The sequence below is a fragment of the Sprattus sprattus genome (genome assembly GCF_963457725.1).
Source record: "Sprattus sprattus genome assembly, chromosome: 6".
Lineage (NCBI taxonomy): Eukaryota > Metazoa > Chordata > Actinopteri > Clupeiformes > Clupeidae > Sprattus > Sprattus sprattus.
In genome coordinates, this window is record NC_137925.1 from 24,416,834 (window position 1) to 24,442,551 (window position 25,718).

At 43.9% G+C, this 25,718-nt stretch overlaps 1 protein-coding gene across 2 annotated transcripts; it reads left to right on the forward strand.

The window, feature by feature from the left end:
• Nucleotides 1–538: 538 nt before the first annotated feature.
• On the forward strand, nt 539–19,862 carry arhgef6 (Rac/Cdc42 guanine nucleotide exchange factor (GEF) 6). Of its 2 annotated transcripts, XM_080841333.1 has the most exons (19): nt 539–655; nt 945–1,158; nt 1,690–1,760; nt 1,879–1,973; nt 2,264–2,359; nt 3,520–3,642; nt 6,481–6,619; nt 6,772–6,831; nt 7,874–8,020; nt 9,367–9,453; nt 10,843–10,924; nt 11,454–11,569; nt 11,763–11,948; nt 13,839–13,859; nt 15,892–15,979; nt 16,176–16,262; nt 16,394–16,493; nt 16,670–16,724; nt 16,975–19,862. In XM_080841333.1, exons 2-19 carry the CDS (start codon nt 948–950, stop codon nt 17,095–17,097), a joined length of 1,887 nt encoding a protein of 628 aa, XP_080697459.1. In that variant the 5' UTR covers nt 539–655; nt 945–947; the 3' UTR covers nt 17,098–19,862. The 2 variants fall into 2 exon arrangements, with proteins under 2 accessions (XP_080697459.1, XP_080697460.1); XM_080841334.1 differs by lacking the exon at nt 13,839–13,859.
• Nucleotides 19,863–25,718: the final 5,856 nt, after the last annotated feature.

The window sequence follows — 25,718 nt, forward strand, 5'->3', positions numbered from 1 at the left end:
TCTCTCTCTCTCTCTCTCTCTGTATTATACCTGTCAATTTAACATGAATCACACAAAGTGTTCAAATAGTTCCCATTGACTATCGAACAGTATTGTAGTATAGTCTTGCTCATAGCTCAGTTTACATGCACAAAAGCGTGATGTGGATGAGAGGCTGTCCTCTGTCTCCTTAACCAAGCGCTCTCACGCAAGCAATATGCTGCCATTGTCAGCCATCAACCTTAAGCACTGTGGTTACGTCCGCTGCAGGAGCTGAGGTTAAATAAGGAGCTGGTGACATCTGGAGCTGCCTTTCCCCAGGAGGGCATCTGGCAAGTACCGGCCCGTGCAGTAATGTCAAAAATCCCACTGAACTGGAAACCAGCTCTCGCAGTCGTCAGCACGCAGCTGTCCCTGAGTTACCTTCCTCTGGCTGCACTCAGCTCCTCCGACCTGAGTGAGCTCCGAGGTTTGATGGGAATAGAAAATGTCAGTCTGCTGAATTGATAAGGTTTTGTTCTCTTTTTTTTTTTTCTATTTCCTTCCCACAGATCGAGGCACAGAGAGGTCATGTCCACAGCCTAGTGTATCAGCAGCCGGCCCGTACCAGTCCACACACACGCTGTCCACCTCCAAGTCCAACAAGTCCCTGCGCAGACATTCAAAGCCAGCAGTGGTGAGAATCACCCTTCTGAAGAGCTCTAGAGCTCATGTCTCCTCATAACTACCTGAGCACTACTTGTTGAATTAGTTAAAGGTATTATAAAGAACTGAAAAAGGCTTGATCTCTTGTCAGAGGAAGTTTAAAACATGCCAATGTCTCAATCCTTCTTCCTGAGCTGGATAAGAAAAATTGTCCCCAAAAGATGCAAGATGGCACCCATTTCCTTTTAAGCGTAGTGGTTATGAATTTAGAAAGGGCAAGGTGATTAACCAGTGGGGGTCGTCTCTCTGTGATTGGGCAGGAGATGGCGGAGAACGGGGGCAGTGGTGGCGGCGGAAATGTGATGGTGAAGGCACGCTTCAACTTCAAGCAGAACAACGAGGACGAGCTGTCCTTCAACAAGGGCGAGCTCATCCACGTCTTGCGTCAGGAGGACGGCGGCTGGTGGGAGGGCAGCCTCAGCGGCAGGACTGGCTGGTTTCCCAGCAACTACGTGCGCGAGATCAAACCCTGTGGTGAGTTGAGATGTCTAGACTACACCTAATGTTCACGACTCTAAATTTGGTCAGTAGACATTGTGTATTTTCCTTTTCATCCTTACACTTGTTTTGACTGTGCACAGTAGCTTAACTGGTAGAGCAAGGGGCTAACAACCCCTAGGATACTGTGGAGAAGAGCATCACTTAACTCTTTTAGGATTACACACAGATATGTGATCAGAATGTTGCCAACTGAAGGTTCCGCTTGGTGATGTAATATACTGTAATTATGTACTTCTCCAACTCCAATTAATGGCAGTTTAAGTACATTCTAGGTGTATACGGTATAACTCAGGAAGGATTTGCAAAAAAAAACAAAAAAACTCAGCTCTCTGAATGAGGATTGTGTTTGGAGAGGTTTCTGTGACAACAGAGGTTACTTTGATTGGATGGCCCCGCCCACACTCTGGGCAGTGCATTAGGCTGAAGCACTGGACTGGCAGAGCACAATAGTTTCTTTGAGTGCCCCAACTGCTCATTTACTCCTCTGTATTTGGCTCTTTCCAGAGAAACCAGTTTCCCCCAAGACTGTCAAGGGCTTTGACGTGCCTCAGCTCACCAAGAACTACTACAGCGTGGTGAGTTTCAACCCCCACCAGGGCCATGAAACGCAATCATCAGTTTGAGCTGATTGAAAAGACTGAGTGGATGTCCACACTATCGTGTGAGTTGAAAAATCCTCCTTCTCCATTGCAGGTGGTGCAGGATATCCTGGAGCATGAGCGGGAGTTTGTGAAGGAGCTGCAGACGGTGCTGAGCTGCTACCTGAGGAGCCTGCAGGCCAGCGACAAGTGAGGGAGCGCTCAGAGTTGTGTCACTGGAACACAGTGCTAAGAGTTGTGTCACCAGAACACAGCGCTCAGAGTTGTGTCACTGCTACACACACTCACAGTTGTGTCACTGGAACACAGTGCTAAGAGTTGTGTCACCAGAACACAGCGCTCAGAGTTGTGTCACTGCTACACACACTCAGAGTTGTGTCACTGGAACACAGTGCTATGAGTTGTGTCACTGGAACACAGCAGAACTCAGTGTTGGCCCTCTGTTTAAGTGTTTGCTTCTCTCTGATGTCCTTTCCCAGGCTGTCCAGTGCAGATAGCGCTACCCTTATCGGCAACCTGGAGGACATCCTCACCTTTCAGCAAGGACTCTGTGTGGCTCTGGAAGAGTGCGCCAAGTATGGTTTACTCTCACATCTTACACTGACAAAGACACCAACACTATGATGAAATAAGACAAATATCTGAACCATTTATTTATTTTTGGTTTAGAAAACCAAATCAGTCCCAGCGGTCTCAGCAGGGTACAAAAGGAGGGTCAGGTGTCAGATTAAACTAAAAGCGATGTAAGGCAGGTTTTTAAATATTGTCTTTTCAAATTCATTTTGTGGGTATATGGCCATGTGAAAGAGAAAAACTCATCTCACTAGGTGCTGCAGGTCTGAAACCCTGAGAGACTGTGAGGGCAGCATTTACAGCATTATGTCACCAGATGTTTTGCCATGAATTAGCATGTTAGCAGTTGCTTTCCATATTAGCAAGTTAGCAGTTGCCTTCCATAAGGTGCAGATGGGGAACCTCTTGTATGTGTCGGCACGTTATAGGATACGATGGTGTAAGATACCTAACGAGCGAATATACAGGATGCACATGTTGTTCAAACACACAGATTTGTGTGAGGTAATATCATGTTACCTGTTGGCCAGGTGAAAATCTCTGTATCTATCCTCTCCCCTTGCCACATTTCATTATCTAGAACTATTCTAAAGAAACAAAAAATCACATTTAGAAACTCCACTTTGAGTATTCAAAGCTGGCCTGATCCTAAAATTGATCGACCAGTTTGAAAAGAACTATTAGGCAGAACGTCCTCTGAGTGAATCATATCATAACTGCTGTTAAAGAAGAGCGGGGGGAAAGTGTTTGCAGCAAGTTGCCTCTTCTCTCGTTCTGGTGAATTTGTTTTGTACACCAGTACAAAATAAAACCCAGCGGTCATTGCTCCTTTAACTTGCAGATCCTGCTTTTTTGCAAAGATACATATTTGTGTGAGGTAATATCATGTTACCTGTTGACCTGGTGAAAATCTCTGTATCTATCCTCTCCCCTGGTAGAGGTTGGTGAATGGTAAAAAAAGTGACTTCCTCTCCACCCTCTCTTTCCCTCTCTCTCTCCCTCTCTTTCCCTCTCTCTCTCTCCCTCTCTTTCCCTCTCTCTCTCCCTCTCTCTGCCTCTCTCTCTCTCCCTCTCATCTCTCTCTTTCTCTCGATCTCTCTCTCTCTCTCTCTCTCTTTCTCTCTCTCTCTCCACCTTTGGTTTTGACCTTCTCCCTTCCCAGGGTTCCAGAGGGCCAGCAGCGGTTGGGCGCCTGCTATCTCAACCTGCTGTGCCAGATCCGCATGCTGTACCTGTCGTACTGCTCCAGCCACCCCTCCGCCGTGTGCGTGCTCACTGATCACAGGTCAGTACTGCTCCAGCCACCCCTCCGCCGCGTGCGTGCTCACTGATCACAGGTCAGTACTGCTCCAGCCACCCCTCCGCCGTGTGCGTGCTCACTGATCGCAGTTCAGTGCTCACTCAAGCCAGCACTCACTCAGCCAGGTCCGTCACACAAGCACAGGGACGATCCCAGTAGTGGTACCCAATGACAAGGTCCTTATTGTGCCGCCACTTTGCATTCATTTCGGCTGCGACCCCAGGCAGCTGTTTTGTGTGACTTGAAGGTCCACACAGAATGCTCAAACAGACCTCAAAAGCACATAGCTGGAATTACCGTTTAAATCTGACATAAACGGCAAAAACAACATTAAAATAGTCACTAAAATAATGCTTTGAAAGATTTAATTTTTCAGCTTGATTGCTTAATGCACATGTGTCAAATTTCACTGCGTGGCTATGACGATAGTAACGGTGGAGACAAGCAGAACATTTAGGTGGTGCGAGACATCTGATTGGCTCTTATGATGCAGAACCAGTCTTCCAGTTCCAACATAAAATAGACAAACAAAATACCCATTAAAGAACTTTTCTTTGCATAATGTAGTGCCATATTTGAGAGTTGAATAAAATCCACTTTGTCCACTAGATGTCAGGATTTCTCACTTTGCAGCACCAGTGGAAGTGTGCAGCCCTGCTCTAGACTACACCACGGGAGCTCTTGCCCAACATTTCTCTGTCACCTCAGTCACCTCAGTCACCGTCGAAACCCAGGTGTGGAGAAACTCCCCGCCGCCTACACTCCCTTCTCCTCTGAGTGATAGATGGGCACCAGTGTGAAGCCAACACCACCCTCTGTGTCTTTCCAATGAAGTGCTGAAGTGGGTCACTCTCTCCCCACATACTTACTTCACTGTAAATCTCACTGGCACTCGTCACAAGCATGCCCTCTCCTCTGCAGCGGTTGCCATGTGAGCCGGGGCCACGTGTCCTCTATGGGGCCCATTGTTCCATCATAATGGAGCTGGCTCTTCTTCCTCCTTACCCACCCGTCTGCATGTAAATATGCACAGCCCACCGAAAGGGAAAGGAGTGAAAAGACGCGCAGATAAGCACCCACACACGCATAAAAACATGCATACACACACACACACACACACACAAACAGACACACACACACACACAGACACATACGCATACACACACACACACATACACACACCCATGCACACATACACACACACACACACAGACACATACGCATACACACGCACACACATACACACACCCATGCACACATACACACACACATGCACAAACACACACACACACACACACACACACACACACACACACATACGCATACACACATACACACACCCATGCACACATACACACACACATGCACAAACACACACACACACACATGCGCACACACACACACACACACAAACACGCATTCACACACACACAAACACGCATTCACGCACACACACACACACAAACACAGGATGCAGCTACTGAGTTAACAGGATATCTATAGCTGTGGTTAAGGCTGATCAAGGCAAGGAAGATGCACTTGTGATTTTTATGCTTGCTCATTTGCAACTCCCACTCGTCAACCTTCTGTGCAGAAGTCTAACACTAAAGCACAAATAATATATCTCCACTGCACACACACACATACACACACATACACACACACACATACATACATACATACACACACACACACATACATACATACACACACACACACATACATACATACACACACACACACATACACACACACACACACACACACACACACACACACACACACACACACACACACAAATAATATATCTCCACTGCTTGCCAGTTTCATTAGCTCACTTCAGTACGTGACGATGCAAGATGTGTCTGTCAAATCATTTGTTGGCTAATGATTTCAGATGACTTTCATGTTTACTTTTATAACAGCTGCTGAAATATGGTGGTGATTTAACCCAAATGATTCAGAGCTGAATATTCCTTAATAGTTATGAAGCAATCATCTTTTTCCCCTTACATTTTTTTTTCAGCTAATAGTCATAGTTGATGCCACCACCCAAGTGTGCTCTTGGCTTTAGAAAAAGTACACAGGGTAATCCCTACCCTTAACTTAAATTACTTAAATTAAGTAAGAAGTGTGGTATGAAATGATCAGTGTGAAGTATGAAGTAATAATATTTTTTGATACATAGTGGAGCTGTAACACCCTCTAGGAAATGATTTGACCTTTACTGAGATGTGTCTATCCGAGGGGAGTTTTTATCTTTCTGGCAGTGTAACTACTAGTTCTTAAAGAGCTGGCACAGTAATGACACAGTTCCCATGAGCTGTTCTTTTCCCAGCTATGCAGCATAATGAGTAATGTTCAGTTTGATTTTTTTTAATTTGTTAAATGTGAATGCTCATACACAACACCTTCCAATCAATACATATACAATTCTATACAGTAAGGTAGTAGAAGGTCAAATGAATGCTTCCTCCTGGTCCTTCCCCTTGCATACCCTTTGACCCATAAAATCCCCTTTAAAATCATATGGCAGTGAATCTCACATTTATGGAGTTAAATAAATAAATATCATGCTGTTACATCTATTTACAGACTAACGAACATGAATTTACAATCCGCTGGCCAGTTATGAACATCAATGCGTATTTTTGTTGGCTTTTGAGACCTTGCTGATGCAGCTTGATTCACAATTTTTTTCTCCAAAAGGACATTCTCTGCAGCCTATCACACGAACGTAGAATTCAAGGGTATGATTGAATGTGGCCACACTGTGTTGCATTATGTGAGTTTGCCTTTATCTGCTGGTCACCTTGTTGACAGTGAGGAGCTGGACAAGTTCATGGAGAGCCAGGGGGCCAGCAGCCCAGGGATCCTGACCCTGACCACCAGCCTCAGTAAGCCCTTCATGAGGCTGGACAAGTACCCCACCCTGCTGCAGGAGCTGGAGAGACATGTGGAGGTATGACTGGCCAGGTGGTGGAGTACACTATACTATAAAATCTGAGATATCTATACCCATATCTATCAGCGTCATAAAATCAAGTTGTTATTGTTTAAAAATGGCACCCTGTTGTGATTTCTCTGAATTGGTGATGGTCTTTTGTTCTTCAGGAAGCCCATCCTGATTACAACGACATCCTGAAAGCAAATGCTGCCTTCAAGAACCTTGTGGTGCGTATAGTTCACTGTTCAGACACCTTTACTAATCTCCTACAGATCTGTGTTCCATGGCTCCTCTTCAGACAGCAGTGTTTAATTATTCTCTGGGTTCTCTGTGTTCTGTCCTTCTGAATGATCAACTAAAGGTGCAACGCGCTTTGTGACTTTAAGGACAACCATAGTTGAGGCCCTTTAAAATGTACCACTCCTGCACCTTTTGCATTTCTTATATCTGACCAGTAACTGTATATATTTTTTAAACAAAGATTTCCGCAATTGTATGACTGTTACTGCTTCTCATCTATAGTGAGTACAGAGGTTAAACTGATAGTATGAATTGCCTGGGAGATACTTTGATGTCATGGAAAAAAAATGAGACATTCCAAAACCTTAATCATCCGATGCTTAGATTGTTTCGGTGCCATCTGAGATGGAAAAGAGTGCGTGTGTGGACTGTCTTTCGTTTTGTCAGAAGAGCACATTTCCTTGAACATCAGTTGGAATTGTATGTCAGGCAGAAGGTGGAGTGAATCACTTGATTGAAAGTTTGTTTGGGAGGGTTCTTTTTCCAGGTGGCTTTGCTTACCTAAGTTTATTTTCTCTGCCACTTAACAGAAACACGGTTGCATTGTTGTAACACTTTCCTGTCAAGAAGGGGAACCCTCTTCTTTTGACACTTATGGGTCATCCTAGCCTTAAATTAGGATGTGGTCAACGAAGCTCTAAATTAAATGGCAGTGAAATTCCACTGAATGAAAACATTAAAAAAATGACAGTTGAATGACACTAGACATTTGACCATAATGTTATTTGTTGTGATCTCTAGGCGTGTGTTGTAAACCTTAAAGGTTTATGGAGTATGCTTTGTATAACTTCCAAATCCAGCCAAGTAAATAGTTGAGCACGGGCAACTCATTTTACACATTCAAAGATTTAATTGGGGTTGTAGTACTGCAATTCTCTGCAAATTGTCCCTGGAATTCACGCGTTTGCATTTCTGATTGTGTAAAAAATCACACCTCACTCGTTCTAACGTCTGCACTGTGGCCCACAGACGCAGTGTCAGGACCTGCGTAAGCGCAAGAACCTGGAGCTGCAGATCCTGTCGGAACCGGTGCGGGGCTGGGACGGCGACGGCATGAAGACCCTGGGCCAGGTGTCCTACATGTCCCAGGTGCAGGTGCAGAGCGGAACCAGCGAGGTACGAACGGATTATGCAAACAACCCACCCACACACCTCACACACGCCCACCTCAGATCTCTGGGAGAGAGGGACAGGAGGCAACATTGTTACCTGACCACAAAAGGTTTCACAAACATGTGGTTGTTTCATCGTGCTCATTCTGGTGTCTTTTAACTTTCACACACTCAGCAGTTGTGGGCATCTGGCACTGAAAGTGAGACTTCAGTTTCAGGTTCTAACATGGAAACAAACAGCTACTGTATGTGTGCACTGACTTACTTGACAGGATTGTAGTCAATCCGCTTAATTGATTTATATTGCTATTACATTACTGCATGGAGTTTGATACAACGATACGTCCTATTATTTTGTTGTCATACTGAAAGAAAGAGGATGATCAAGGCCCCCAGCAGATAATGGGAAAAGTGACTGTCAGGTACATCAGGTACCAGGCTGAAGCCTACTGACATCCAAATATAGATTGGAAACCCCACCCACTTATAGTTGTGGCCTGAGCTAGGGGTATCACATGCAGTACATTTGACTGCATTTGACTGGAATTAGTCTGTGAAGTCTCTGTTGGTAAACGATGGGTTGACTCAAAAACGATGGGTTGACAGATGTAATTCTAAAATATTGATTGGTTAAGATTAGTTAGCAGGCAGGAACGGAAAACCCCCATGTATTTGATTGGCTAATACCAGCTACAACGTCATTTGCCTAACTTTTAATGTGGTGTCACGTTTAACGCTGCTGTTCAACATTAATAGCGACTGAATTACACTTGTGATAGGTGTAATCTGTAGTAGTAAATCTCGTAAACGTAAATAACTGATAAAGGATGTATGTTACACTTCGCAAACACAGGTAATCGTTGGGTTTTTGCTCAAAATAGAGGTCTTGGTATTAGCCAGTTCCTGTCTGGTAACTCATCTTAACCAATCAATATTGTAGAATTACATCTGTCAACCCATCGTTTTTGAGTCAACCCATCGTTTACCCACAGTCTCCATTCAAATGTGTTCCCTCTCTTTTTCTCTCTTTGCCCAACCCAATAGTTATCACTGGGGTTCCTTTTAAAAAAACAAACACAAAAGTAAAGGTAGGATATTTCATCAAGTAAAGTGGTCCTGCCTTTTACACAGCCATCATACAAGAGTGCATTGACCTTTGTTGTATGTGAGTGTGTGTGTGTCTGTGTGTGGTAAACGTGTGTGTGTGTGTGTGTGGGTGTATTAACACCTCTCTCTGTGTTCCCACACATGTCTTGATTTTTCTCATGATCAGTGTATCGGTGCTGTTTTGAGATGAGTTGTGCGTGCTGTTTCTCAAGTGTGACGGCTTCTGTGCCTTGGGTCATGCAGGACAGAGAGGACCGCTACTTCATGCTCTTCCCAAACGTGTTGGTCATACTGTCTGCCAGCCCCCGCATGAGCGGCTTCATCTACCAGGTGAGCTTCCACACACACACACACACGCGCACACACACACACACACACACCCTGGCTCCATCTGCCACCCACCTTGTTCGTCATCAGTACGACGAAAAGCTTCCTTCATGTTCATGTGAGCAGTACCTACCATATACACCTGCGACAACTCAGTCATAATAACAACTTGTGTACACAGAATTGCACCCCAATATTCATACCAGGGTCTGACTGTGTGTACTTTCACCGGCGATGAAGGAATTCATATTAAACGTGGACATTTTGCACCGATGCTACAGGAGTGATAGTTCATGCAATGCTAAAAATTAGCACAACGTTAGGAGTGAAAGCATTATGTCCAGTGACCAAATGCTGGCTGTGTATTGCCCCTGTTGCTTCCTTTCCCCTTCTGCCACACTACCCTTCCCCTCCCCCCCTTCCCCCCGTCCCACCTTCCTGTCTCCACCCGGCCGACCTCAAGCAGATGGGTCCCCCCTTATGTGCCGTGGTTCTGCTCAAGGTTTCTTCCTGCCTAACAGGGAGTTTTTTCTTGCCCCTGTTGCCGTTGTGCATGCACTAAGGGGGTTCAGGCTCTGGGCTCTGTTAAGCGCCGAGAGGCAATTGTATTGTTATGGCGCTATACAAATAAAATTGAATTGAATTGAATTGAATTAGATAAAAGATGAGTCAGTCAATAAGTCAATGAGTCGGTTGATAAAGAGGCTTTGTTAACCAATTCATGGTTTGAACTGAGATTTGAAGAAGGATGGGAACGAAGAGTAGACAGAATGGCAGCCCTGAGAAATCTGCTGGCTGATTGGCTGTGCTCCAGCCCAGATTAGAGTGCAAGGCATGCTGGGAGCTCCAATCTGGCCAAAATGAGGTTCTTCTCACAGTTACCATGGTTTCCACATGTCAGGGCCTCTTGGTATTGGAAGCCGTCAGTGTTGTTGTCACATAGTGCGGTGGTGAAAATGAACCTTACAGCAGGAGATATTTCATGAAATTGCTTTTACACCTTACCAGATATTTCACAGGAAACGTGTCACCGAAACATGGATTTTTAGAATGTTGTTGTGATTTAATTTTTTTTTTTACTTGAGCAATTTGTGCTCATCTTATGCAGAGCTGTCTACAGAAGAACGTTGTAGTCATACCACTTGTTCATATATAAACTGCACATCATAACCTTGGTCATGGATATACATGACATTTTCTTATGGCAGTTTGTTATGTTTACTTAGTTTTAGGAAATGTCTTGTCTTATCTGTTGTGCCTGTGCACCTTTATATGTTTCACCATGGAAGAGTGGGAAACGTCCTATCGATTCCTTTGTATGTCTTGACATATTAAGTTATTGACAATAAAGCTACTTTGACTTTTTGACTTTGGCCTCCAATTTAACCACAGGCAAAACTGCCGTTGTCAGGCACGACGGTAACCAAGCAGGCAGAGGATGCTGAGAACGGCCTCTTCGCCTTTGAGATCACAGGTCTGTCATTTTCAAACCCTCACCAGGGATGATTTCATCACTTCACCAGTTGCTTCATTTATCAACCACAGACTCTGAATGCTCCATAATTGCCGTAAATGTGACCTCTGAGCCGGTGGTTTTGCATAACAGTCTTGAGTAGCCTTTAGTATTCAGTGATTGAACAGAGAAGCACTTGGCAATGGGAATCTTTTTGTGCTCCTTTCAGCGGTAGCAGGATACACAGGCAATAGGCGGAAAATGAGGCTCATGTCATTCCAGTCACCGATGCCTGATTATATCCTATAGGGGGCATAACAAATCCAAAACTGATTTAGGCTTGAAACCATCTCCTTTTGATGTCTTGAAGTTCAATTTTACCTCTATACACCTACATTACAGTATTTCTGTTGTATACCCGGCTTTCTTAGTCCCAGTAAGCTTACCTATAGTCGTTGTCGCTGGGGTTTGTGGGTTGTGTAGTCCAGGAGTTAGATCAACAAGTGATGGAACTCCTATATTATTGACCGTGGTGCTGCTTGTCCTATAGGGGGAGTAACGGACAGCACTACCGTGTTCTGCAGTAGCCCGCAGGAGCTGCAGGACTGGCTGGAACACCTGCACGTCTTCACCAAAGGAGGAAGCCCGGTGGGCACTATTCTCAAGGTAGCAGACCTCAGTAGGAAACACTGAGTCATTGAAAAGCACCACATCAGAGCCAATATGGAGCACGGCGGCACTGTCAAACCGTTACCTGCTACATAAGCGCTATGGCGGTTTCGTTAAACATTCGCAGGAATTAACCTTTGAGTAATCCCCCGACTCAACCCTGGCTCCGTGCCTCTGTTTCTGCCTCTAGCCTGTGGAGGGTAAGCCATTGAGTATGGTTGGCACCCCAACGCACCAGAGCCACCTGCAGAGCTTCAGCGCCCCCGTAGCCAGCCGAGGGCTCCTCGAGCCCCCTAAAGTCCCCAAGCCCTGGTCCCTCAGCTGCCTGAGGCCCGCGCCCCCGCTCAAACCCTCTGCTGCCCTGGGCTACAAAGAGGTATGATGTGCTTCATTTACACACACACACACACACACACACACACACACACACACACACACACATACACACATATGGGCACAGACAGAAACACAGGAAGTTGTCAGGTGGGGAAATGCCGTGGTCAGTCATCTGTTGAGTGTGGGAGTGGGTTTAGGACCACCAGCTTTGAGTCAGAGCTGTGAGCGGGAAAAGTAGAGCGAGCGAGCAAGGCACTAAGGTTGAGCTACAGACTGTCTGATCGGGCATTTACCGTACCGCATTTTCCACCGAGTGTGTTTTTTATTGTTGACCCTTGACATGCATTTGTTATTACTGTGGCTCTTCTGTGGTTGAACTGCTGGTCTGTTGCCCCAGATCAGGAAGCCATCTGCTGTGGGTTGAGCCAGGGAGCTAGTGTCATTTAGCATCAGATCAGGCCCCTGTCCTTTGCATGCTTATAAGTAGCTGTTTGTGAGCAGGGGGTAGCGTGCTAAGTGTGTGTACTTGTGAGTGGTTTCAATTCTGTGTGTGTTGCAAGATATAAAAACGCAACACTTTCCCTGTGAAGCGGTTTCAGGTTTGAGTTTTTTCAGTTTGTATGAAACTGAAGAATTTTAAGGCTCGTTATGCAGTTTTTTGAAGGTATGTTTATTTTGTAGGTAACTAGTTTCCATCACACCTTCAAAGTACTTTTAATAAGGCCATTGCCAACACACCTGTTCTTCACACTAGCTGCCTGGGCAATTCACTCTGTAGGTTGTGGTCCAGAACCACCCAAATATGTAAGAACAACTTTTACTAAACAAGGTTGCCAAATATCGACAAAGTTCATCAGTTACCAAGCTAGCTAGCTTTTATCATTGCCATCTGGGCTATTGTTGGTCTTTAGCTAAAAGCCAACAGACTTTTTTCAGTTAGCTTGCTAATCAGACAAAAAACTCCTTACTGTTGCTTTAAGAACATTGTTTTCGTGCATTGTCATACATGTCCCACTTACATTAAGCTTTTCATTCTTGTGTCTTTTAAAAGACAAGTAAGGGTTTTGTGGAAATAATAAGACATAAGACATAAAAATGTGTTTAATGTATCAGTCTTTGAATGTGATGGGTGTTGGGTAGTGGGTGTATATTTCACCTCCGGCTACTGTGGTCAGCTATGGTGTGCAGGGTGATGTGTATAGATCCCTTCCTATCCTCATAGGAGCATACCCTTCTGTCAGACACTGTCACTCTGACTCAATTGCTCAGGTGCTTTCAGTGAAGCAAATACAGGAGTTTCAAGTTGGGCGCCAGTGGCAAAATGGTACTTTGTCCTTTACTGGTTCAAGAGAGATGTATGAATGGGGCTCAGATATGGGTCAGACCACCCTACAAGAGTTGCACCGCACTGACATAAACACTACGTCTGTATGACCTTACAACCTCCAATAGCATCTTCAGAAGACCTCCGAGCCCTACATGACCTCTTTCATACACACTGGCAGTTTTAAGCAGTGTAAAATGTGCATCTGGATAGAGTGAGTTCGAGGTCATAGCTACCTGGAGGAAATTGCATGGGTCTCTCCTGTCTGTCTTTGTTTATCTCTCCTTCTCTCTTGTTCACTCTCACTCTCTCTCTTGTTCTCTCTCTCTCTCACTTACTCTCTCTCTTGTTCTCTCTCTCTCTCTCTCTCTCTCTCTCTCTCTCTCTCTCTCTCTTTCGCACTCACTCTCTTTCTTCTTTGTCTAGCTTTAACACCCGAAAATCAGCCATGATGTTGAGGGTTTTAGGTTCACCTCGGAATGCACTGTTCACACCACCATGTCTCTCTTATCCCATTTTTCTCATACACCCATGTTTTCCCTCTCTCTCTCTCTCTCTCTTTCTCTCTCTCTCTCTCTGCCTTTCTCTCCTCTCCGGCCTCTATAGAGGATGTCTTATATCCTGAAGGTAAGGGTAGATCTTCGAGTGTATTGTTGTCCTATGTGGGAGTCGGTGTGTGTCTGTGTGGTTTTGTGCTCGCTGTTGTTGCATGCCTGCTTACCCCTCCAAACCCCCCCTCCCCCCTCAGGTTTGAGGCGCTTGTTTCCTGTTTGCTCGGCTCCTTCGCTCCCCCCCTACCCCCCCCCCCCCACCCCCCCCCTCCTGCTTGTCACAGCTCGAAACAGAACACCACAGATGTCAATCGCAGCCTGCCCCCCCGCCACCCCCCCCCCCCCCTCCCCCCTCCCCACTTCAGTGCAGTTAAACAGAAGGTCTCTTTCCAACCCCCTCCACCCATCCTGAGCCCCTGTGCAGCGGTAGTGGAGATTGATTTTCATGTTTGGGTTGCCGCCCTTTCTGAAGGGAAGCCATTTTGGTTTGGTGTGGTTTGCATCTGTGTGTGTGTGTGTGTGTGTGTGTGTGTGTGTGTGTTTGTGTGGGTTTCTACTTTCCTCTCAAAAGTAAAGGACAAGCCTAAAGGGCAAAGTTCCAGTGAAACTGTAGGTGCTGTTTTATCTCGGTGTGCGTGTGCGTACGTGTGTGTGTGAGTGTGTGTGTGTGTGTGTGTGTGTTTGTGTAGGTGTGTGTGTGAGTGTGAGTAGGTGTCCGTGTGTTTGTCTGTCTTGGTGTCGGGGTGTGTGTGTGTGTGTGTGTGTGTGTGTGTGTGTGTGTGTGTGTTTGTCTACCTGCAAACTTCTATAACATGGCCACTGAGGATAAGGTGAGTCAGAAGGGCCAGTTTGACTGCATCACAGACAGTTTGTGACCCTGAGTCTCTGTGTCTGTGTGCGTGTCTGTTTAGGTGTCAGTGTGTCTGTGTGTGTGTGTGTGTGTAGGTGTGTGAGTGTGTAGGTGTAGGTGTGTGAGTGTGTGTGTGTAGGTGTCCGTGTGTTTGTCTGTCTTGGTGTGAGTGTGTGTGTGTGTGTGTGTGTGTGTGTGTGTGTGTGTGTGTGTGTGTGTGTGTGTGTGTGTGTGTGTGTGTAAAGGTGTCTTTGTGTAGGTGTGTGTGTGTGAAAGGGGAAACTCCTGTATGTGTGTGCTTCTGCAGGGCCCATCGCTGTGGCTACACTAACCCTTTGTGAGGCCCTCCTGTTCTTTTCTCCATGGTATGGTGGATCATTGGTTCAGTTGATGCACCATAACATTGAACAGCTTTTGGTTGTCATGGTAATGCCAAGGGCATTGACATATTGGAACAGCTTGTCATTCATCACTGTCAGGCAAAAACACTGCATCCACAATTCCATAAAACAGTTAGTATGCAAGTAGGCTTAGGCTTAGCATGTCACATAATAGGCTTAGCAGGTCATAGAAAGAAATCATTCATATAGCAATTACATTCCATCAAACCTTTAATTTGAACCTTTTTTAAATGGTGGTAACATTGTGGTTTCAGAAAACATATGGAATGTATTTGTATACTATTTCTTCTATAAATAAATCTTTACCTATTGTATTTAATGCAGTTCAAATAGGACTCTTCAAAGAAAGTTGACAGCTGATTAGATGGATAATTTAAACATTCTGCTTTTCTTACTGCGTTGTAATATTGCAATCGAAAGCATAATTTAGCCGCAATCTATTTGCATTATGCCTGTTCCATATGGCAACATTAGCCATATTAATCAAAGCAAGTTTATAAATATATTATTGACTTTGGTTGACTGGCTGTAGAGTAGACTGTTTATTACTACACGGCTGTCCTGTGTTGGCCACAGGAAGGGTTGACGTTCTGTTCCAGCACAGTCTCAAAGTAAAAGCTGTGTTAGCGCTGTGTTAGCTTAGCTTTGGTTTGATGCAGCACAGTCTCATAGTAAATGCTGTGTTAGCTCTGGTTTGATGTAGCACAGTCTCATAGTAAAAGCTGTATTAGCATAGCTAAGCTTTGGTTTGATGCAGCACTGTCTCATAGTAAAAACGGGGTTAGCTGTGTTAGCTTAGCTTTGGTGTGATGCAGCTTCTGCTCCTTGTGACGCTGATACCCCACCCACCTCCACAGGACTCCAGTAAAAGCCCTCGGGCCGTCAAGAAATTCCTCCCGAGAAAAAAAGAGAGAAAGCCGTCCGACGATGAGTTCTCACGGAAAAGTAAGCACCGCTCACCTGAAACCCTTGCTTCTTGAAACGCCCCCAATGTGTCATGGAGTCTTCAGAGTCCTGCTATGAGTCAGTCACAGGAGGCTTTGCTGTTGCTGGAGCTCAGGCAGGTGTTACATCTGTGAGTGTCTCTGATTTTGTGTGTGTGTGTGTGTGTGTGTGTGTGTGTGTGTGTGTGTGTGTGTAGGTACAGCAGCTTTAGAGGAGGATGCTCAGATCCTGAAGGTGATTGAGGCGTACTGCACAGGGGCCAGTGTCCACCAGGTCATCACAGGTACACAAACATGTGACAGACCCTATCTGTTTTTACACCTAATGACATCGTATTACATCTAATGACCTGTCTAAGTACAAATACACACTCAAGTAATGTGTGTGTCTCTGTGTGTGTCTCTGTGTGTGTAGCTGTACGGAAAGAGAGTATCCCACAGGTCCTTTTGCCAGAGGAGGAGAAGATAATCGTGGAGGAGATGAAGAGCAATGGACAGACGGTGATTGAGGAGAAGTAAGGATCAAATGGCTATCATCTCTGGCCCTAGAATTGCCCTGATCTTTGGTGTCATTCATTGTCATCCTCATTTAGACGCAAAAACCCAGAAAGTTCTGAATGTGAGATTCAGAGGGCTTGTAGAGACGGTGTGTTCTGTTTGACACTAAACCCCCTCGTCCTGTCCTTCACAGAAGCCTTGTCGATGCTGTGTATGCACTGAAGGATGAGGTCCATGAACTGAAAAAGGTAATGAGCTGTGTCCTCCTTTTTTTCATTTAGCCCTGTAAAAACAACAGACATAAAAATTCACCAACCGCTCACATTAAATTCACCAACAGCTCACATTAAATTCACCAACCGCTCACATTAAATTCACCAACCGCTCACATTAAATTCACCAACAGCTCACATTAAATTCACCAACAGCTCACATTAAATTCACTGCTGTGTGAAACCACTGTGAAATAGTAAAACTCTTCTGGTGGTCCTGCCGCAGGAGAGTAAGTTGATGAAGCACCACCTGGAGGAGGAGCAGAAGTTGCGGAGGGAGTTGGAGCGGACGGTCCGCAAGCTGGCCAAGCAGAAGAACGACTGCACCTGGGATGACTGCAGCCACTAAAGGATGTGACACGCGCCATCAGCATTTTAACAAATTCAGCCAGCTTGTGTGTGTGTGTGTGTGTGTGTGTGTGTGTGTGTGTGTGTGTGTGTGTGTGTGGGTGTGTGTGTGTGTGTGTGAGAGTGTGAGAGTGTGTGTGAGAGATTGTGACAGTGCGTGTGTGTGTTCCGGAGAGACACTGAGAGAGAGTGTGTCTGTGTACGAGTTTGGGTGTGTCTGAGCATTTCTTCTATGACTCTCCTCGGACCAGTGACACACTGCCAGAGGAATGAATGGTTTGGGTCTGAGGAAAAGAACGCACATTTCTAACAGGACATCGGTTAAGCGTATTTATCAACGGCTCTTTAAGCCAGAATCTTTCCTAACCCTCTTTCGTTCGCCTGGCAATCTGTACTCAAGTCCTGTTGAGAACAGTTGGGAAGACTTGGATTGAAAACAATGCAAGTCCCAGAAGAACTGGGAAAGGTCCCAAGATGGAGAGACACATGGTGGCCTAAGAGAAAAGCAAAACAGGTCTGGAGTGGAGCGGTTCTCACAGGAAGGTTCTAGTAGGACTCCAGTCGGGGTTCCTCAGTGGATTCTTTGTGTTCTGCACTGGACTATCTCATTTCTTCATGCCCCTCGCTTGAACCCTCCCTTTGCGGTACTTTGCTGGACATGGCAACACTGAAATAACAAACCAGCTAATTTGCAAGCATGACATGCAAGTTGTGTGCACTGTGAATCGCCTGCAGTGGAGGGCTTCATATAGAGCTTATACTACAGGAAAACAAAAAGCCATCCTAGATCTTCATGCATGGGGATTTTTTAGCCAGGAGATGGACAAAGATACTTCAGCCATACAGTGTTCTTGCTGTCCACTTCTGCCTGTTACCTTTGGTTTGTACAACATTATAGGGTGTGTGTGTGTGTGTGTGTGTGTGTGTTGTGTGTCGTTGATTTGTTGGTGTGTGTGTGTTGGTCTCATGTGAAAGAACCCCAGATGGGAAAGATGAACTATTGGGGGGGGTTGGCTTTTTTTCTTTTTTTTTTCTTTTTTTATATTTGTTTGTTTGTTATTGCACATTATTGACATAAGATGACTGTGGCCGTCTTGAAATTGAGAGAGAATCAAAGTGTTTTGAGTGAGTGTGGATAGGTTAAACCTATCAGCAGAAACAAAAAAACTAGCTACATGGGAAATGTAGTTTCCCCTGAGATATTAGCAGAGGGTCCTAAATGGGGTGTCATGGATGAGGGCAATTATGGATGTACAGTATTTCTATGGTATACATCAGTGAATAGATAATCTCACATGAGTGAGCATGTAGTCCAAAACCATCAGGGATAATATTAAGCTCATAAAAATATTGATATAGGAATCTTATACTGTTCAGGCTTATAGATCTAATAAAATAAATTATATATATATATAAATATATGTATGTATATCATATATACATGGAAAAGATAGATATTATGGCAGTAGCTAAATACTTTCTTACTGAAAATGAGTATACAAACAAGCATTTCTAGCCTCTAGTAAGATTTTTAAAAGGCATATTTATTTTTCATTAAATGAATTCTGTTTGTTGGAAATGGTGTGTATGGTACTGGAAAACTGCACCAGTTTACACCTTAACAAGGATTCCTTTCTTTCTTCGTTTCTTTCCCTTCCTGTTTTTGAGATTCCTGTCGTGGTTGCACTGCTTCTCCCGATATCGCTGTGAAATGGAGAAACGTCCATGTTCTCAAGAGCAGGTGGCTTTTACCCTAAATAAGGAAATGTTTGCGTACACTACTGTTCATCTTTTGGAACCACCCGTCTCATCGTTTGTTTATAAAGATGGTCACTTCACTGTGTACTTCAATGCTATAATTAAGACGGCAAAAGTTAGAAAATAGTCCTAATGTGGTATTGTTATGTTAAAGTGTGTTATCATTCAGTCAATCACTCATCTGAAGATGCCATCCACCTGGTAATTTGTGCATTGCTTACTAGACAGTCCTCTTCTTATATGTATCATGTGGCCTTTCAGACAGAGTAGCAAGCTTAACTTTTATATTGAAAACCTGTTTGAATTTTACAACTTGCATGACTTTCTGTACATATATGAACCACAAATTTCTGTAACTTTCTTAGTGTGTACAGGCAAAATATGTGATTCCTAAGTTTTGAACAGTAGTGTACTCCCCATCCAGCTGTGCTTGACAAACATGGATGAAGGGTCTCTCTATGTGGTGTAAGTTGGTGAGATGCCACTGCAGCAATGACAAACCAATGAAAGTATCCCCTGTGTGTATATATAGACTTCATGTAAAGGCAGTGGCCGGTACTGATCCACTGTTAAATATCAAAGCAATCAAATGGCTGATTGCTCTGGTGGAATGTGTATGACCAAGCTTGAGAAGAGGAAAAGCACTTAGTGTGGAGGCTCCTAAAATCTGCTCCATGAACAGTTCAGTCTTATCAAAAGCAATACAAGACTACTGGTACTGCTAAGCATGTGGCGGCTTTGGCCTTCTACATCGTAGATCAGCAGTCTTCATAACCTGAGCACTGCGTACTCTGAGCAATAACGCTCTGTGTTCAATCACATGTCCAAATACTCATAATGAGCTCTGTTGAGTTGGTTAGGTCCTATACTCATTTCTGCATGCTGTCTTTGCTTCCGATAGCCTTAACTATCATTTCAAAGTATGTCGATTTTTAGGATGTAGATTCACATCTTCTTTTTGAAGTGCCCATGTCTGCAGACCTAAGTGAGTGTATTATTTGCTATAAGTTCTATGCAATTATTGTTTTATGTATGGTGACATTGTTTTTAGCTTTACTTCAGTGAGGGTTTTGTTTTAATAAAAGTTCAACTGAAAAATGATTCTCCACCGTCATATCATAATTGTGTCATCTGTATACCGTACATTTATCTTCTACATTAAAAGGCTTTCTGTCATCAAGGAGAACCATCCAGCAATGTGGAACGTCAAGTGCTACATTTTGAAAAGCACAAAAGTAAATACAGTGTGCAGGTTGCTAAGATACAATCCTTTTTTTTCTTCTAAAACCTTTCCTCCCTCCTAGGAAACTGGAAGCCTGATGACGGCCTTTCTCCACATTTGAATGAGACTTGTGCAGTATAGATAAAGATGGAAGATGGAAGATGAAACCCACTAGGCCTCGTGGAAAGTTCTCCTGAGATGAGCTCCATCTCTGGGTTCTTAGATATGCAAGGGTCTGACTCACCATGTCTTTGTGTGAGGAGCCTGTGACAGTGTGGAATGTGTGAGTGGTGAACACACTTCCTGTTAGCAAACGTGCCTCGGAGCCCAGCGAGGCGTTGCGTTGCACAAACACTGTCACTCTTTCCACCTTTTAGGCTGGAAGGCTGGTGGAAACCTGGTCCTGGATCAGTGTAGGCCCCTCAGTAGGGCAGCAAATACCTGTGAAGGCTGCTAAACAATGTTAAATTAGATATGTTTACTATGACGGACAACAAAAAATGTGTTACAGCGTGTGGGGAGTACAATGTAGGACTTCAAAGATTATCATCTGTAATAATGACAAATTAATAATCTTAATTAAAGCTTTTGAATATTTATCAGTGTTGAAGTTCTCCGACATTGATCAAAGCACACTTAATTGAAACATACTCCCACCTTAATGCCTTTAAGAGGTACTAGCATGTCTGTGTTTACAAGCCTTGTTGTTCAAAATGGATGAGCCTCATGCATGTCAACACATTATGAGTCATTTGGCATTTCCAGGTATTGTAACCAAAATACTATTTTGAATGTGGTTCCAGGGTATTCTACTTTTGGGGGTCCTGCTATGGGTAACCACTCACCACATCACTGCAACGCTGCACAGATCTCTAGACCTAGCAGAAACCCAGCAAGGGCATGAGCCCGAAGCCAGCAAGGGCATGAGCTTTTGCACTGTATGTTTGCTGACAATGCAATGCCAACAGTGCAGTCAATCCTGCCATGCACAGAGAGGTTGTATTAGTCCATGGGCTCAAAACTGAAATTTAACATATCGGTACCATCTGGGTGGGCAAATTCTAGTTGCTATTTTTTAATTGTTATCCATCCCTAGATTATGTTTTGATGTGATAACCTTTTCAGAGTGGCAGCTTATTAGTGATTTTCACCTCTTGAACAGAGAGACAAATTCTCCAGGCATCATGTATAACTGTACCATTATACTATTATCTCGTCTTCATTGAAATTAAACCACCAATGCATTATTTGAATGGCCTCCTATGTACTGGAACAGTTCACATTATCAATTTTATAAGGATATTAAGCCTACTTTTGCGAAATTTGCAGTTTCAAATAATATTTAGTGTTTTTTTCTTCAAATACAATAAAAGGTTAAATTTAACTAAATAGTAGTCCCTCAGTTTTTATATAATCACAATTATTATTATGAAATCACACATAATACAGGCAAACAATATTGTGGCATGTAAAATAGTTATTTTTTATTATTTTTTTATTATTACCAGTACTTACACATAACATGTACAACTGTTTAATTAGTGGTCTGAAAGGGCATATGTCTGGATGATGCTACACTTGTACACTATGCTCTCTTAACATCAATTGGCATGTTCTATGCAATAACAATAATACTGATGGCTTGATTAGTAGTGCTATTTAACATTGTCTGTTGGAGAAATTAGAATTACAACTGTAGGCCTACATATCGGGAATATAAATATTAGGCCCACACCCTCAACCTGGGACTCGGTCACCGTCACCGTCACCATTATCTGAGTCCGTTAACTCGACAGTGGGTTCGTCCTCAATGGGTTGATAAGAGCAGGTTTGCAGTTTGAACATATCTGCGCACTTCAGGCCATTGGCTTCCCATCATCGTCTGTGGTGCACCCACTCTCCTTGGGATCCGGCACGGAGGGTTGTGTCTTCAGAGACCACCTCAATATTGCAGCCTGATATTTGGCGCACATGGCATGCATGAAGAGGCAATCCTCACACGGTGGGAGTTGACTGGACTCTGCTTCACCACGTCTAGCACAGAAGACTTGGTGACAAATGGTGTTCACATCTGTTGTGCAGGTGGAATACACATACATATAGCATGTGATCTATTGCAGCTTCTCAAAAAGCTCATCAGACACATCCCAAGAACGTCCAAGCTCACTGAAGGCCTCTTGGTAGGCCTTGTCAGACTTTTCAGTAGCTTCACAGCCTGCAAAGGCACTGACGGTGTCACAACCAGTGAAGGCATGCATGCCAAGCAGGGCATCAGAGAAACCACTTCCAGCTTTCATGGCCCTGGCATGTTGCAGCTCCATTTTCAAGGAGTATGTGGCTTTGGCAAGCTCACTTATAGTTAGGCAGTACAGAAGTAACTGTCGTGTCCTACTGAACACACACGCGGTCCCAATGAACAGAAGTCGGATTGCAGATGCTGGTTTCAGCACGGTTTTAATTGCACGTCTTACAGCACAATTAGAGAAAGACAAACCGGTAGTATTTCTGAACAAATGAATTCCGCGGCACATATTTAAAACATACCATGACACTCCCACTCAAGCCATGACTGGCTGAAACCCTAACCCAATCAAATGCCCACTCCTAATCTGACTCCAACCAATCAGAAAGCTTCTTATCTTAGTCTAATGACCCTCCCCTTCTCACTCATTTTACATCATTGTGTGTGTGACTCAAAACCCTCAAACTAATTAAATGAATTGTTACATTTCTTCTTACTCTTAATAGAATATTCTCACATAACCCTCCCTTGTAGTCAGATAAGATGTGAATGGACCCTGCCAGCTCAGTCTCCAACTTGCGACGAAGATGTTTCTTGGTCAAGTTTTTGACCTGGCTGAATCCAAGATAGTCCATTGACGACACTAGTCTTGACGTCAGATCTGTCACGGGTATTATCTCTGGATTGGAAAAGAGATGATTCCTGATATACACAAGCAGTTCCTCATGGGCATGTTTCTGCTGCCTCATACTGTGTTTCTGCATTTTTTCAGAACTTGCAACAGACTCTCCACGCGTGTATCCATGGTAGCACCTATTGTAATGCCCCTAAACAGCAACAAGTTCTCTACTCGTGATAGCAAGTATCCTCTGGTCAAGTTTGCTGGTTGCAGCTTTTCTGATACGATCATCATGACTGCTTAAAAGTTAGTAATTCGGAATATGGTCAATGAACACCTGACTGCAACTGTGGAGGGCATACCACTTTTGTTCCCCATCTGAGTTGACAGTAGAAGTCAGTTCCTTTTTTTGTGTGTGGGCATGCAGCATCAGCCCGTACATATAAAGGAACTGGTATCTTCTGTGTAGTACTGTGTCTGACAAATCCTGTGCCTGGTCCCCGTCTGTGCTTGACACTGTTGAATTTAATACTCTGAGCAATTGCCAGTGCTGTGGGTGATGTCATCTCTGCCATCTGATTTTTTATGCTAGGTCCCTCTAACAGCATATGCACAAGGGTCAGTAATAGCTGTGCAACAGAGTTCTCTTGGCATCTTTTAGGGAATCAATTAGGGATGTACCGATCCGATATTTGTATCGGTATCGGTACCGATATTGAAGACATTTCTAGATCGGGTATCGTGACAAAAAAAATATATATATACAGTATATACAGTACTGTGCAAAAGTTTTAGGCAGGTGTGAAAAAATGCTATGAACTAAGAATGCTTTGAAAAATGTAAACAATAAATGTTTATTTTGTATCCATTTACATGGTAAGACTGAGCACAGCAACAAGACACAACGTAGTTATACTGGATCAGCAGGGTCTCTCCCAGACAAAGACTTCAAAGCAGACAGGGGTTTCAAAATGTGCAGTTCAAGCTCTTTTGAAGAAGACATTGAGGATCGTAGACGCAGTGGTCAGCCAAGGAAACTTAATGCAGCTGATGAAAAACCCATCAAGCTTATATACCTCCGAAATCGGAAGATTTCAAGCAGTGGCATCAGCTCAGAACTGGCAGAAACCAGTGGTACCCAGGTACAGACATTTACTGTCCGGGGAAGTCTGGCCAGAAGTGGTCTTCATGGAAGAGTTGCAGCCAAAAAGCTCTACCCCGACAAGGAAACAAGGCCAAGTGACTGAACTAAGCACGAAAACATAGAAACTGGGGTGCAGAAACATGGCAGAAGGTGCTCTGGACTGATGAGTCAAAATTAGAAATATTTGGCTGTAGAAGAAGACAGTTTGTTCGCCGAAGGGCTGGAGAGAGGTACAATAATGAGAGTCTGCAGGCAACAGTGAAGTATGGTAGAGGTTCCTTTCCAGTTTGGGGCTGCATTTCTGCAAGTGGAGTTGGAAATTTGGTCAGGATGAATGGAGTCTTCAATGCTGAGAAATACAGGCAGATACTAATCCATCATGCAATACCATCAGGGAGGCGTATGATTGGCACCAAATGTATTCTGCAGCAGGAACATAACCCTTAACATACAGCCAATGTCATTAACAACTATCTTCAGCTTAAAGAAGAACAGAAAGTCCTGCAAGTGATGGTATGACCCCCACAGAGCCCTGATCTCTACATCATCGAGTCTGTCTGGGTTTACATGAAGAGACAGAAGGATTTTAGGAAGCCTACATCCACAGAAGATCTGTGGTTAGTTCTCCAAGATGTTTGGAACAATTTACCAGCCGAGTTCCTTCAAAAACTGTGCGCAAGTGTATCTGGAAAATTGATGCTATTTTGAAGGCAAAGGGTGGTCACACCAAATTTTTTATTTAATTTAGAATTTTCTTCTGTTCCTTCACTGCATTTTGTTAATTAATGAAGAATTGATGAAAATAAACTGTTAACACTTCCATTTTTGAAAGCATTCTTAGTTTACAGCATTTTTTCACACCTGCCTAAAACTTTTGCACAGTACTGTATATATATACAGTGGTGGCCAAAATTGTTAGAACACTCAGCATATTTAAGAGATCTCAGATGTTTTTGTTGAATTGACGATTAAAATACCCATCAAACAAATGAAATATCTACAAAATGATCTTTATGCTCTATAAACCATATAATAGAGCCATTTTAAGTAGATTAAGGTCATTTTCCTTACAAAAAACAAGCTAGGCCTATTTCACTGTCAATATCACACAATCATGTTCCTTCACAGAAGCAGCCAAATTACTTGTATAATCATTGTCAGGTGTGATCCCGGTTGAATTGCTGGTGATGAAAGAGTCTTAGGACACAGCTGTGTAATTATTTTGAATGTACAAGGCCTATCCTGCTCATTAAGTGATTGGTAACACCAGGGTTTTGTCACATAGGCCACACCACCAATTGGTATAAATTCAAAGCCTCTAGAAGTTGTCTTGTTACACATGTTGTTCTTTGAACATGGCTAAGGTAAGGAAGGAGCTAACAAGTGAGCAACGGGCTCGAATTAAGGCCCTTTTTGATGCTGGCTGGAGTTACCGCCGCATAGCCAAGGACTTGAGATGCAGTCCAAGCACCATCAAGTACACTATAGACCGCCATGATGCCACCAAATCACACCAGAACCGAAAGGGGAGAGGTAGAAAAAATAAACTTTCTGACAGACAAGTGAAGCATCTGAAAATTCTCAGTCTTAAGGACCGAAGAAAGACCTCACGAGAACTTCGTGATGAGATCAACACC